General features: G+C 39.0%; 1 protein-coding gene across 2 annotated transcripts in view; it reads left to right on the forward strand.

Annotated features, from left to right (window-relative positions):
- The window catches only part of agap3 (ArfGAP with GTPase domain, ankyrin repeat and PH domain 3), a 120,532-nt gene that overhangs the window by 91,441 nt on the left and 13,301 nt on the right, over window positions 1-15,790 (forward strand). For both annotated transcript variants that reach the window (XM_063462994.1, XM_063462993.1), the window contains exons 13-16: window positions 1,261-1,416; window positions 13,280-13,434; window positions 13,920-14,010; window positions 14,779-15,001. In XM_063462994.1, the coding sequence (XP_063319064.1) occupies window positions 1,261-1,416; window positions 13,280-13,434; window positions 13,920-14,010; window positions 14,779-15,001 (625 nt within the window). The remainder of the gene's footprint in view (window positions 1-1,260; window positions 1,417-13,279; window positions 13,435-13,919; window positions 14,011-14,778; window positions 15,002-15,790) is intronic.

Here is a 15,790-nt window from a genome sequence, read left to right on the forward strand (position 1 = left end):
GGGCCCATCTACTGGCCCTCCCTCCCTGCTTCCCCCAGGCCCCTGGCCCCCGCTCCCAGATTCATAATGGCATCCGGAGGGGGAAAGAAGGGAAAGTGATGTCAAATGTCAGGAAATCAGAAAGATGGCAAGCTGACATCCCCCTCCTATCGTCCCATCCCTCCTATCCCTTTGCCCAACGGTAGCACAGGTTAATATCACATTTATAAAATCACTTACAAGAAACAAAGCCGACTCTTAGCCCCCTGTCACTCTCAGACAGTCATATAAAGAGCTTTGCCGCAGGCCAACTTAGGTAACCATTTGTTCAGTGATAGCCCCATACCTGTCCTTCAGACCATCTAAAGCTGGAGTTGTTACACAGTTACTTTTAGAGCACTCATAGCCATTTTGAACTCCTCCTACTGTAGATGCAATACTGGATTGTGACAAGTCTACATTTATTTTTCATGATGCTTTCAATATTGTAAAATCTCTGTTTTTGTAACTCATTGCGTTAACGCTTGCTGTGCCACTAACTTAAGAGTTTTGAGATAAGTGTATATCTGCAAAGTATTAAGTCTACATTGTCCACACAAAGTCACCTTGATGATATTGATCTACAGGGGAAAATTCTAATTAAGTCATTTATAGATACATATGAAGTCATTTTAAATTTTTTAACCCAGCATTCCCGTTTTCATCCATATTCTGCATCTCTTTTTCTAAATGTATCATGCATCATCATAGCAAAAGACAGAAAATCCTGCATGACCTTGTTTTTCTTCACCGTCTCCGTCAAATTTTTCCTTCAGTAGTCGTGAAGTCATTACTCTGTGTATTCGTTGCCTGCAGAAGCTCCAGAAGAAAATCATAATGTAAATTTTTTCCCCAACATGTCAAATCTAAAACAGAGTTCATCCTCACAGTTCTTGAATAAATCATGATGTTTTTTTCTATTGTTTGGAAATATTATCTTGACTAGAATTGATTCTGTCTAAAAAAACAGAAGCTTATTCTACACATTTCTATGAGTGATCCACCAATGGGACAGCTGCATTTAATCAGGTTTAAAACTAGCTAAAATTAATAAACATACCTGTCATACTTTATTTGTTTGGTGAGGTTTGATGCCAGTTAGTAGTCAGAACTACAGTCATCAAACTGATGATCATATAGTGAAAATTAAACTTAAAGATAAGGCTGAAAATCCAGTGTGTGTCTTTCTTTCGCTGTTCGAAAACAATAACTGTTTCCCCTTTTATGCTTTTTTTTCCCTAGCTAACGGGACGAGTGATCCGACCGGTTCGAGTGTGGGCAGTGCAACGAGTCCTAAACTTGAGCCACCTCCCTCGCCACACGCAAACCGCAAGAAACACAGACGGAAAAAGAGCACAGGCATCACAAAGCCAGATGGCTTATCCGCAGGCAATGAAGGTATGAAAAGTTACAATGCTACATTAGCTAGATGATAAAAGTTGTAGAATGAAAAAAATATATAAATCTTTCAAGTGCTGCACAGGGGACTGACTGGCAAAATACGCACCTACTATTATAGAGACTCAGGTTCATTTTGTGGAGCAAGCACAAAAAAAATTGAGATTGTACATGTACAGTTTGTCTTTCTGTTCAACACATAGCACTAACTTTACCAGATATGCCATCTAATTCTTTCTCCTTCAAAGTTTTGGTTATTGGTTGTTCTGCACACACACAGATACATAAAGTTGCACAGATCTAAACAGTAGCCCTAACTGGTAGGCATGTATGTATAAAAACAAAAACTATAGAAACTTCTTTGCATCCTTTTACTGTTTTTATTGAAATATGTGCTATTCAGTAATCAGATTTAAAATGACTCCTTATAGTCGTCATGAAAGAAGTGCATGTAATCTTCTTTATTTTGGCTGAATGTGGCCTATGATACACATAAAGGTGTGTAGTTTTGTATCTCCCTGTGGCCCCCTGCACAGTTCACCCTCAAAGCCTCCATTTATTTTACCGTTGCGTGAATAGCGAATGTGGCCCTCCTCAGCAGGGGAGTGGCAGTCGACTCTCCACCCAATTAATAATGATTCTTCAGTCCAATGATGAATGGACTAGTCTAATTGGATGGCATTGTGAAAACACTGTGGCGCATTTCAGAGGCCATAAAACTGATGTCACCAGAACGGGATGATCAATCAACAAGATTGATACGCTGGATAACAACAACAATGGCATTGACGCCTCCTAAATGGGGCTTAGCATTTATAATCATTATACTTTTTTATCATGGTCTCTGACAGCTTCTCTTTAAAGTCTGAATGGGTCTGCTGACCACATTGTTATATAGAGGGAACATCATCAGCATCACATAGATAAGTGGTATGAGATAAGTGGTGCCCTTTTTATTGCTGGGGTAGTGTGCGGTGACATCAGCTTCAGTAGGGGTAGTCCTACTGAGCAAAGCACTGGCGATCTTAAAATATTCCGAGTTAGCCTTCAGAACAGACATCGCTGTTTCCAAAAAAGTTGGGACGTTGTATCGAATTGATTTGCAGTCATTTAAAGATTTGTTACATTCAGAATAGTGATGTTGAAATTGAGACATTTTACTGTTTTTTGAAATAATAGATGTTCAATTTTCATTTGTTTTTGCAATTCATTCGTTTATGAATTTTTTTATGATGGTCACCATATTTTTGTGTGTCTGCCACGCTGTTTTAACATGTGACATGGTCTTGTTGTCTGGATGACAGCCATTCTGCTCTAAAACCTGTATTTATCATTAAGCATTATGGTGACTTCACAGATATATAAGTTATCAGTGCTATCACTGAGGTTAGCTTTTTTATATCGATAATGCCACATCCACGATTTGCTAAATAAATTACAAACTGTGTACCATGGTGATGAAATCCCCACGTTCCTTGCATGTTTATGCTCTTAATTTATTGAACTATATGCCCACAAAGTCTTTCCATCTCGTCTCTTGGAGATGTATATTCAATAATGTTCCCAATTAACCTAATTATCTGTGAGCAGATTGTCTTCCATGACGCATGCCCCAATTTTTGTGAACCATGTACTTGGGATCAAATTCAAAATGATTATATACTTTTCAAAAGCAGTAAAATGTAGCAGTTTCAACAGACTATTTTCAATATACATAGCCTTAAAGTGATTTCCAAAGAAGTGCATTCTATTTTTATTTACATTCTAAACAGCGATCCAGCTTCCAAGAAATGGGATGAGCTGCTGTGTATCTAATCAAGCATCCTTTTTTTTCAAGGCACCCGTTACTTCAGTTTTATTTGACATTACTTAGATCTTAATGTATATCTCCTGACAGAATTACACAGTCACATTAAAGTCTTCACTTAGTGATGGCTGGTATTATCAAACCCCTTTATATCTCGGCAATAAGTGTACCACACGGTGCAAGGTTTACTTCAAAGACCGAAGTATAAGAGTAATCAGACAGGAGGAGGCAGATTCTCAATGTTTCTCACATCATCAAACATGCACATTGTTTTCTGTCTCTCTCATTGTTCTCTGCAAGCTTTTCTATTAGCATCAGCTTGTCTGTTCTGCTGAATGCTCTGGAATACAGACGTATCGCTTAAATATTGGATTCACCCAAGTCTGGGATGTGAGTTGTGTCTCCTGTTAAAAGAACAGGAAAGAGAGAGAGGAGAGATGAGGTGGGATCCTTGAATAAATTGCTATCAGTTTATCTCATTTACGGGGCAAATCAGAAGCATGCAATGCAGGCTGAAATTGAATTTTAGTAGTTGTGAAGCATCATAAATCAAAACAGCGTGAGCGTCTTAAGGTGAGAAATCATTTTGGTCAACATGGGACGTGTGGGATGTACATGGGAGCCTGGAGAGACAGTCGCTGCAACATAATTCCCAAATATGGCACTACAGTAGTTAGCGAGGCTTCTCCAAATCACTGCTAAAGTGGAGAGAAATTTAGACTTATGTTAAAACCAAGGTTATTAGTATGAAGATTACAGGCTAAACACTCGGCAGATGGGCTCATACTTTCAAATGGGTTTGAGTCATCCGTTGTACTCTCTTGTACTTGAGCTTTTATTGTGCTTCAAAATGATTTTATTTCAAATTAATGCAAGGACATGTTTCCACAATCAATTTGAAGCCATATTTGGATAAAGTCAAAATTCTCTGTTACGTCTAATGCGCTGCACTTGCACCAAGAATAGGCACAAGGGACACAGTCCCTAATATCCTATGCACTGTCAGAGCTGTGCGGTGTAATGAACTTCTCATGTGCTTAAAGAATGATGCAGGATGCATGGCGAGACAACTGACAGCCCCGTAATGTGTTTCCCAGCAGCCGCCCGGCGACGAGCTCTCTCGATGTGTCGCTCGCCATAAACCCACTGGAAAATCGATGGCCGATAAAGAGTTGTGTTCAGGGGGAGCCCCCTCTGATTAATGCAGACTGTCAGGGAGCATCATTAATGTATTTCTCTTTTAAAGAAAGTGTATCAAATGCTCATTGTTTTGGGGAGTTTAGCTTGCCCAATGTGAGCTGGGGTGGGGGGTGTCGGGACGGAGGTAAACTGTGACGAGACCTTCTTTGCTGATGCTTCCAGTTTTATAGGTGAAGATATTTATTCTTGCTAAAGTGGCAGAAATTAAAAGAAAATAAGAATGTGTTTGATGTGCAGACGGTAACGAGATTTGCAGACGTCCAGTCAAACAAAGGCCGTCAAACTGCACGTTCATTTTTGAAGACTTAGGGAACTTGCTTCAGACACTAGAACATTTTTATTATTTAAAACTTATATAAGTCAAATTTAAGACGTATAATATCTGCCTCTCATTAGGTTTAGAAAAGATTAGGGTATGAGATCATCAACTAATGTGCCATTTTGACAACTTTTTTGTTCTTTAAGTAGGAGTTTAACGTTTAATTTGAATCATTGTTTTTGTAATTTTTGCGACTTTAGTGCATCTGCTTACCCATAAAACACAGAGAAAAAACAGAAACTGTAACAGATCAAAAACTTGGGCGATGAAGTCAAAGGAGTGTCTGAATATAGCTCTTGCAAAAGTGATTAAAGGTTAGTTGCGGCGTCAAAATCAAACACTCCCACGAAAGCGATGCATATTATAAATATAATTTTAGATTTGATGTGACTTACACTCCTAATATTTATGAATAAATGCTTAGATGCCTGATTAGAAATCGTAGTAATAGATGCAATTTGAATGTGAATTTGTGTTTTATTCTCTATCAAAGTAACTGTCAGTAACAAAAAGACGTAAAAATTCCAGAAAAAATGAATATGATGACATTCTAGGTGTAAATGTAATGTAATATAAATCTGCATCTAAACATAAACAAATAGGAGACCCTCAGTATAACCTACTGAATCTAAAATTATTAAAGCACTCAGACATGATAATAGTTAAAAACCATTCATAACATTTCACATTAATATGACATATTAAGTCATAATATATGATAAGAAGACATAAATGCAAGATAACGTCTTCCTTTTTTTCTCAATTGGAGGCATTCAGAATAAAGCATTTGTTTGTGACAGAGCAGAATTGGATTCAGTGTACTCTGTTTCACAAATTAATTTTTGAATTAAAAAAGTGCAGAAACGGGATAATCACTTTAAATCTTTGAGTAGTTTCATTTAAAATTTGAGCTGATTGAGTTTAAAGTGGTTGAAAGCACTCGATGTAATTTTATCAGCAGTTAAAGGAGAATCGGGGAAATTATTTCTGTGTTTGTAAAAGTGTGGACTCTCAGAATTATAATGGTAACCGCCCTTGTTAAATTACTGGGAAAGGTTAAATTGAATCAGTTTGAAGATCGGGGGCAGAATGCTGATGCTGATGGGAACTTCACTTTGGTTGAAAACTGTAGATCATCTTACATTTAAAAACCATTTAAACTAAATTTGATGTTGTCAGTCTGCCAAAGTCGACCCAGTGGAATCATTTTACTTTATATATGAACATGAAGAACGCAAACGGACTTAAATAAGCAAACACTGAAAACTAATTGGGCTTTAATACCAACGTAGCACGTTTCAGATCATCTTTACCGTGGCTAAGGAAGAGGTATAAATGGACTGAAGAAGCTTACCACTGGATGCGGATTAGGAGTGTGATAAGTCTAGATATTTACCTGCTGGCAACTGGACAAAGAAACAAAAAACAATTTGCAGTGATGTTAAATGAGAACGCCTAGCATACAGTGAACCAACCCAACTAGTAACACAATATATTTAAGTGCCTGCTGCAAAATGTTTAACTGCTTTTATAACATTTATAATATTTATTCATCCAAACTTTTTTGGACTCTGTTCCCTAACCCAGGCCAGTCGATAGTAGGCTAAAGTTTTGCTTATATTGAGAGTCCGGCTGTAATCCGGTATTCTGTTGTCCTGCACCTTAGTAAAGTAAGGGTTAATATCCTCTGGAGTCCAGCTGGGGATTAGGAAATGGAGGTTTAACTGCCTGTGCTAATGGTGGGTGTTTATCTCAATACTTTGTTTTGTCACTCCCTGACTCGCTCTCATTTCCGAAAGCTGTCCCTGGAGCCTCCACTCTTGTAATGGCTTAGCTTTCTGAGCGCCACAGTACAGAGGGAAAGGAATAACAAGATTCTCATTTGGGCTCTATACACACTGCCCACAGATACATGTATAATTGGCCCTGTTTTCATTCTGCTCTGTTGTTAAATGCACTAGCTATTAGGGTAGTGGTATTGGTGCTGATTTCATGTGTTTGTTTATTGTTGGAAGGTGTGCTCCTCGTTTGTTTGAGCACGAGTGTGTGCGTGTAAAAGTGTGCAGAATTGTGTGTGTCAGATAGATAAAGAGTGTGCTCTATCTCTCTCTTCCTCTCTGCTTTTTTCTTTCGGAGTTTGGTCGTGGTTCCCCTGGGGCCCCTGTCGCAGTAATGGCCTGCTCCTGATTGCTCTGATACAGGTTAGGAATATTGGCTTTAATGATGTGTAAAATGAGCAAGCAGTGCCTGTGACATTTACAGATGGCACCGCCTTGGCCTGTTCTTCCCAACTGCTCGTTAATTCACGGGAACGGCAAGCACTTCTTTAAGTGACTGCCTGATGCATGCATACGACACAAAACGGCACATCCTACACACCAAAACAATAGCTCACCTTATGTACCTCTGCACCTTGTCATTTCAGTCAAGCGCTCACGCAAATAGATGAAATAAAGAGTCCTCAAGGTGAAGAGCTGTTTGCTAAGTCCTCTCAAAGGGTTTGTGACACCGGTCTCCAGAGGTCTTTGAAGGGCTTAGACAGATAGATCCTGGGTTGCAGACTGCGTTTTAGACAGCACAGCTGGGCTCAGCACCAAACCCCCTGAGGTGCTAATCTGGTCCACAGGTCCTCGATGGTACATCTGCTGCACATGCACAGCTATAGAGGAAGCACCATCCTCGAGTCACTGTCTTGTCTGTGAGGTTTCAATTTGATTTTTGCACGTCAAGTAAATATTTTTAATGGCAGCCAGTCAATAATGAAGGAAGTACTCAATAACATCGGTACAATAACACAAAGGAGACAGCTATCCGCTAAATGCACTTAAAGCATTAAGTAATTATATGTATGAATAGTGGATTCAGGTCTAGAAACTCCTGCGTACAAAGTGTAGAAGACAGTGTATGAAAATAAATAATAAAGCAAACAAAATAGATATCTTAACATAACACAGAGCTCCACTTAGAATTTGTAGTAGATCACTATCCAAAAATATAATGTTTAACATAGAGAGCAGGACTCGAAGCCCTGCTGAGTCTGAAAACAGGCAAAGCACAAACATATTAAAACATGAAAAAGAAACTCACTGTTATATTTGTTTCTGTTATACAGACATATAAAACTGTAAAGAAAGGAACAGAGAGGAAGGAGAGAGAAATGGAGGGGCGAATAGACTTCCATATGACTCTCAGTGCAACTACATAATGAATATTTCCCTCCACCATTGTGAAATCATTGGACAGAGTAACGCCTGAATTATGCTCCTGTGCTGAATCTATGCAGAGCCTATGACGCAGCCTGCGCTAGTGGCCGACTCCATCGCCAGCATTTATATCTGTGCCGTTGCAGTTACACGTCACAAGATGCACGTCACGTCACAGCAAAGCACACTTTTTATATGAGTGACAGAAACACAATTTTCTGACTGAAACCCTAAATTTGTCTTATTCTACACTTGTATTCCCAAGATGTAATGTTGATTAAATGATCATCTGTCTCGATGACTCTAGATGTGGCTATTACTATTTAGCAATTCAAGTGTCAGATTGAAGAGGTGTGTCTTTAAAATTCACGTAACGTGAAATCACGCAACGAGCCGTACTGGTTGCTTTTCTACAATTTAAAATTAGAACCAAGTACCAAGTTGAAGCTTGGGCGGGAACTGACAATAACTGCTGTATCCCCAATTAATTTGTCTCTGTGAGGACTAATGCATGTCTGACAGTTTGGTATTGAACAGTTTGGCACATAAAGCGACTGGCATCAGTGTAACTTGGTCATTTCAGGCTGAATGTGAGAAGCAGTGTACTTCTGAGAAAACTGGCATCATGTGCTTTCCATCATTAAATGTGATTAATAACCTTGTAGCAGCGGTATGGAAAAGCTGCAGCCTGCCTCTAATGTTTTTGGAAGAATATTTACTGGACTACATTACTGCGGTAGTCGAGCCTGCCACAGATGAATGCCTGAACACGTTTTTCAGGATCATAACAAGTCAGAAAAACAGCCGTCTATCTAAGATGAACGATGGTTGCTCACAGTCTGTCTTATAACTTCACTTGTTCATATTAACATATAACTTAAATATGAAATCAGAAAGGGGGAGGGGGGGTACAGTAGCTTCTTTCTTAATTACATTGTAATTACACAATGTTACTACTTAAGCAGAGGTACTTAAAAAAAACTGAACTCATGTAAGTCCAGTGTTGTTAATATGTGAAAAAAACCCACCAACAACTATTTGCCATCTATTTTTGTATCTTGAAGAAACATTTTGCTAATTAAAGTGCTTTTGTGTTGCTGCGAGGAGCCATCAAGTTGCGAATGAACCTGTGACTGAACAGTTTTATGATGCATTTAATGTCGGACAAAGATGTGTATCTTTATCTGTTCCTTCCTCTTTAGCTTTATGGCCATCACACTATAATTTCTTTTTTATTATGCCATGCTAATTGAGGGAAATCATAGTTTGGTCATTCCTCACAGTTTGTGCCTCCATTGGCTTTAAATTGTGTTCTTCCTCGTCCGCCCACTCGCAGAGCTGTGGTAATTTACTTCTAATTGGCAAGAACTTGTTGACCTTAGGCTCCCAGATTGATATGGTCAGGAGGTTAATGCTTATGTTAATGTGAGAAGGTGATGGTTCCTCTGTTAGCCGTGTGCTAACCGCAACAATTGAGTAATAACAGAAGCGCTAATGGTGCTTGTACAAGCTCATCATTGCAGGTGCCTGCGAGATAGCAGCGATACCTTTGACACTCGGTTCACGCTCAGATTTACTGAAACACTCTGACCTCGGCTCACGTGGAGCTGAATTGCCGCACTGTGTAGAGGAGCTGCACGTAATGACCGTACCTGGGTCACACATAAAGATTCCTGCTGCATACAGTCGTGTGCTACCTCCGTGGTTACACCATGTTTCACGTGTGTGCATTACTATGCATGGAGAATTGGATTTGTTTTGCCTTGTATACTCATCAGTTTAAGAAACCAGCCATCCGTCGCTTTTTTAATCTCCATAATGAAAGTGTTTTAATGCCTCCAATTTATTGCCTGGGCAGCCAACAGAATAATTAGCTTTGTTCAGGTTTTTAAAAAGATGAAAACACAAGTACAACAACATTTGAGTCTGAAAATCACAAATTATAATCAAATGCATTAGTTATTGTACCTGAAGGTATATTGGACAAGAAAAATGGATTTCTACTGTGGGTATTGCAATTATTCTTTTTTTTTAATGTAATTTTCTTTTGTTTTCTTTCACCTATTTGCTTCTTTAACTTTACTGGTAGGCTTCTATCTTTTTTTTAAAAAAATATTGTAATCCCATCAGTGTTTTCTTATGTCACACCAACATAAAGACTTTTTCCACTATAAGTCTAAATAAAGAGGCTTCCAAGTCTTTATTGATTCTCTGTGACCTGGAGTCGATTCCACAAACTAAATCAGATAATTGAAGTCGGCGTCGAGCTAATTGGATTATTGCTTTCCCCCTGAAGAGATGGCCCTCCGCCGCGGCACAGGGATCGCTACATTAGTGGCGTCCATCAGACATCTGTCATTTAACAGCACAGGATCGTGTCTCACAGCAAGGAGGGTGAATTGATTATGAATGGGGGAAAAAAGTAGTAATTTCTTTGATTAGATGATTTGCCTGACAATCTTATCGCCATGTGATAGCTGTCATTTTATAACTCATACAGAAGCCGTTTATTGTTAAGCATCTCGTTGTGTTCAGATTTCGGAATGGATTGCAGTAAAAGCATCAATGCATCTGCGCAATTAAAAAACTTTTAAACTTATTTAATGGTAAATTATGTCAACACGTTTGGCAGTAAACAGCAGCACAGATAGCTATTCAGTAGAACTATTTCCATTGGATAAAAACTACATAGGAGGAGAAGAAGAAAAAACCCTTCCTCTTGTGTCTATTTGCCTCCAGTCCTCCAAGCATGGTTTATGCAAATGAGATGACTATTTGCATAGACATAATTAGGTAATTACAAATCATTTGGCTATGAGCTCAAGCATGTGCAGAGACCAGAGACGTTACACGGGTACAGTACAGAGTTAATGAATTGCTGCTGAACAGCAGAATCATTACAGCATGTGTTGGAACATATGTTGTGTCAGACCTCTTCTTTGCAAACGACAGGTGACATTTTCATAAATCTTAGTTAAACACAATGAATGGATGGAAAAATGGATTCAAAGCAGCCTGGTTTAAAAATTTCTCTGTGTGTTATGACGAGGAGGAAAAATTTGGGGATAAAGGATTAAAATTTTGGTAGTAGATTTTAGTATTCTGTCAATTCATAAAAGAATTTTTAAGGATATATGACACAAATATTTATAAGCACCTGCTTAGCTTGGACTAATAACTGTTGCTGGAGATGTGGCAGTTAATTTACAAACAAGATAAAACATCTACAAAAACTCTTTGAAAGCTAGTAATGATATACTCTGTATGAAACCCAAATCTGGCCTTATTTGGTGTTCCGACAGTCTACATTTTCAATTGTAGACACATTGTTAAGCTGCCTAAGATTTAATTTAAGTCCTGCTATAATACTGTGCAAAATCACTCTAATGAATGGCAGGTGTGTCACAGGAATTAAATGTAAGTGGTGCTCCCACACATTATTGTTCATTGACTAGTGGTTCCCTCTGTGACTGGGGCTAAAGTGACAGAATCTGAGGCAGTCCCTGTCAGTTTCTGTTTATAAAAACTGGTGTGTTAATTAAAATAATATTTATACACGCACGCACGCACGCACACACACACACACACACACACACACACACACACACACACAAACAATTAGATTAACATTTCCAAAACAGAACTGGGCAAAGTTGGGTGTGCCATTAAAGTTGTAGTGCAATTAGTCAAAGTAAGTATCAAATTCCTATGGTGAGAACCAAGATAGTCTCTTCTATGAGTTGAGCAAGTCAAGTCACTGCTTAAGTTATTCAAATCAAAGCCATGAAATGCAAAATTCTGACTGTGTCCACGAGTTAGATGTTGCATTTGGTTTGGAGCGGCTGCTTACTCCACATACATAAATATATCTGACATTTGTTGACAATTAGTAAGCCTCCTGAAAGAACAAACATGGAAAGCAGTACCATATTAGCTTTAAAATGCTTAAAAGGAAGAGCAATTACAGCACAAAAAACTTGCAACAAAATGTTAAGCATCTCATCTGATACTGCCACTGTTTGTCTGCTTCATTGTTTACAGTTGTATAGTGAATCATAACTAAATAATATAATTAAAGTGAATCCACAGATGATTATAGATATATTTTATATTATCATGGGAAGCATTTTTTTAAGTTTTAAGTTTAAAATACATAAATTAAAAAAAGGAACAGGATTGATATTTTTCCTCCTCTACTTTTTGTTTTGATCCAGAGGATGCTTAATAAAGATCAAGAGCTAATCTTGTACTATCATATTCAAGTGAGAGCTGTACAAACATTATTTTATCAAATGCACATTGTCAGCTTTAAGCAATGAACTCTGTAACTGTCAATAAAGCAGTCTCTGCTTTAAGAAGTAATCGCATGAGCTGTAATGCCATTCTTCTGGTGCTCTGCTCTAACTAATCTGACCAGTGCCAGAGCCTCATATCAAAAACTGTAGATGACAATTGCCTACCAGACTAGTCTTTCTGTTAACACATAGGCATGATTTGACCAATCCCAGAGTCCTAACAGAACATATGTGTCTGCTGGTGAGATTGCCACTGATAAAGCATCATTTAGTTGCATCTTTGATTTACAGAAGGGTTGAATAGGCAACAAATGTCTATCGATGTGTTTGCACAGATAGCTTCTGTAGCGATCAAATAGTGATCTCCTAGATATCCACTTGCTGGCAAAAGGGGAGGTGAAAGTTGGTGACCTTGACTTTAGCAACCTCAAATCAGATAATGCTCGAGACTCTACAGGTTATAAAGCTAACTTTGCAGTGACTATGACCCTGATGCCGTATACGTATTTTTTCTGAGTCTCCAGTGGTTTCCTTTTCTTTGTTTTCTTTTTCCTTTTTTTGGCACATCTGTATCAACACCAGCAAAGCTAAAAGTAGAAAAGCAATTCAGATAAAGGCATGAGAAGACTAACTCTGATTGTCTTTTAGCAATGTGTTTCAAGTTGAACCACCAACACAAATTTTCTGTTTAACGTTGGATGTGTCACCGATTTCTGAGCTGAACTTCAAATCATCTGTTTTAGGTCTAATTCATGACTATTAGTGTCAAGTCAAGCTAATATATTAGCTGGGCAACTTTGCAGCACGTCACTCTCATACAATAATTCTTGTCTATCTGTACTATTTACTGTTAAAAGAGGCTAAAATGACCAAAAGATGTTTTATACACATTCTTGCCAAGCATTCCCTTAGTTCAAGATTTTGAGGTGATCAAACAAAACGCCCGTGCCAGGCAGCATTGTGTTCAATGTGCTCGACATTGTGTTGACATCTAACTAAATACTAATTTATTGTGTGTCTTTTTTGTTTTCTTTTCCAGAGCAAGAGGATTCCTTTGAGTTCGTCATTGTGTCGCTGACGGGTCAGACGTGGAACTTTGAAGCGTCCACGTATGAGGAGAGGGAACTGTGGGTCCAAGCTATCGAGAGCCAGATTTTTGCCAGCCTGCAGTCTTGCGAAAGCATAAAGAACAAGGTACAGTTTGTCATGAAGGATAAAGGATATCAGAGGAACTGGACAGGGTTGGCGATTATCATCTAATCAAAACATCGTCATTATCATCATCATCGTGCTACAATTCTCCCACTTAATTTACATTCCTCGTTTTCTCCTTCTTTCCAACCTTTATCACGCCTTCACCCTCCTCTCTTCCCCCACTTCAAGCTGTCACATGTGGGAGGTTGTCAGACAGGTGCACCACAGTGTGGGGGATCTCTTATTAGAAGTGACAGACATCAGAGATAGAACACGGCTTGTGTCAGCATACTGGGGAGACACATCCTAATTTTCATATTCATATTTTCTCTGCCTGTGTCTTTTCCCGAGACTTTGAAAAACCTTTTCTCTCTCCTTTTGCTTGTTGTCTATAATTTGAGTCCAGCTATAATTGTTTGCTTTCTCATGATCTCCAGTGAAATAATTAGTTCCCGTTGATTTATTCTCACCTTCATTTCTCACAGTCTCGGTTGGGCAGTCAAAGTGATGCAATGGCCATTCAGTCCATACGAAACGTGAGGGGGAATAGCTTCTGTGTGGACTGTGACGCACCAAGTGAGTATAACTCTCTACGGTTAAAACACATCTGAACACATTGTCTATTACATATGAAATACAGATATTAAAGGAACAGATTAAAGACAAAAACCCCAACATTCTTCCCCTCTTTTGGTGACATAACAAAAGGTAGTAGAGGTCAAGATTTTGAGAGGGTTTTTTATTCTTTAATTTGTCACGTCGTGCGTAAAAACAAACAAACAAACAAAAAAACTTCAGTTTTCATACTCCTGTAACCAGATTTCTTAGTTTTGTCAAAAAATACATTAAAAGCTTTCCATACAACACACTTACAGTGCAACAGGGCACAAAAAACTCCACTTAGAACATTAAACACTTTGTAGGAGAGCTGGCAATGCTATATGAAAATTATAAAGTCATATTATTAGATGATAAAAGTGGATTGGGTTTGCATTTGCGTTTGCAAATTTAGGTGCTGCTAAATTTGGGAAGCTGCAAAAAACTACATTGTGGGGAACAAACAGCAGCTGCAAAAGTTTTATTTGATATCGAGTCATTTCTACCAGCTTTCCTCAAGTTAGAGCTAGTATTCAGCACTGTTAGAAGTACTGCATCTTGCAGTTTTGGCAGATACTGATTATTCTTGTCTGACTAATATAATTGTACTGTTTTTTTTCCCTGAAGAGGTTACCAACATTAACACTTCCTCAAAATAGGCTCATCACAAATTTCCTGGTCAGGCTTTTAAAGCATCTCTTGTTACTACGTTTTCTTTTTTATTAATTCCTATCTTCTGTCACGCAGACCCCGACTGGGCCAGTTTGAACTTGGGTGCCTTGATGTGCATCGAATGCTCAGGCATCCACAGGAACCTGGGCACCCACCTGTCTCGCGTGCGCTCTCTTGACTTGGACGACTGGCCGGTGGAGCTCAGCATGGTGATGACTGCCATCGGTAACGCAATGGCCAACAGTGTGTGGGAAGGCGCTTTCGAGGGGTACACCAAGCCAGGGAGCGACAGCACCAGGTTAGCATACTTCTACAAATAAAGGTGCTGCTTAATGAAGCGTGCAGAGATTATAGAATGAGAAGGCAGCGCTGTCTTCTCTCCATTAGCTGCCATTTATTAGCCACCCACATTTGAACAGAGGCAATTCACATCGCAAAATGCTCCATAAGAAGCACCAGGGGTCCATAAATGTCAGCCTATTGAGCCAAAAACACAGTATTTTATGTCTGAGCGTCAGTCCATCCTGTACACACTGATCGCTGTGCTTCTCTTGTATCAGTCACTGCTTTGTTGTTATCAACAGTCTCTGTTATGCTTCTGTCCCTCTGCCGACTCCACTGGAAAACCATATTTCACCAGAGGAATGTGACATCATTTTGCACTTGCCTGATAAATGCTCTGACTAGCTTCATATCCATCATGTTTGTCATTTGATATGTAAGTACTAATCAAGAGAAAATTAGCAAACCAAAACCACATCTGAAACAGCTCTCTGTTCGGGCTATCTTTTAAGATCCAGCATGTGCCGATAAGTCTGGAACTTTCTCAGCACTGTTTGCAAAGCCAGTGTGTTTTACTTTAGATCCTGGAGAGCGGCTCTTGTTAATACGTTTTTCTTAAATGACACTTTTCCATTCACCTTGTGAACGCCTGTCCTAACCTAACCCACCCCGACAAATACCTTTTCCCTTTCTTCTGAGATCTGGTAGGAGGATTGTTTATCTCTTGGTGACAGGTGAGGCCTAGCGTTCCCGCCTGACTAATGATCTGCTGTGTGGCTGTGCAGGTAATTAAGCACACCATTAG

The sequence above is a fragment of the Pelmatolapia mariae genome, linkage group LG18, assembly GCF_036321145.2.
Source record: "Pelmatolapia mariae isolate MD_Pm_ZW linkage group LG18, Pm_UMD_F_2, whole genome shotgun sequence".
NCBI classification, from domain to species: Eukaryota; Metazoa; Chordata; class Actinopteri; order Cichliformes; family Cichlidae; genus Pelmatolapia; species Pelmatolapia mariae.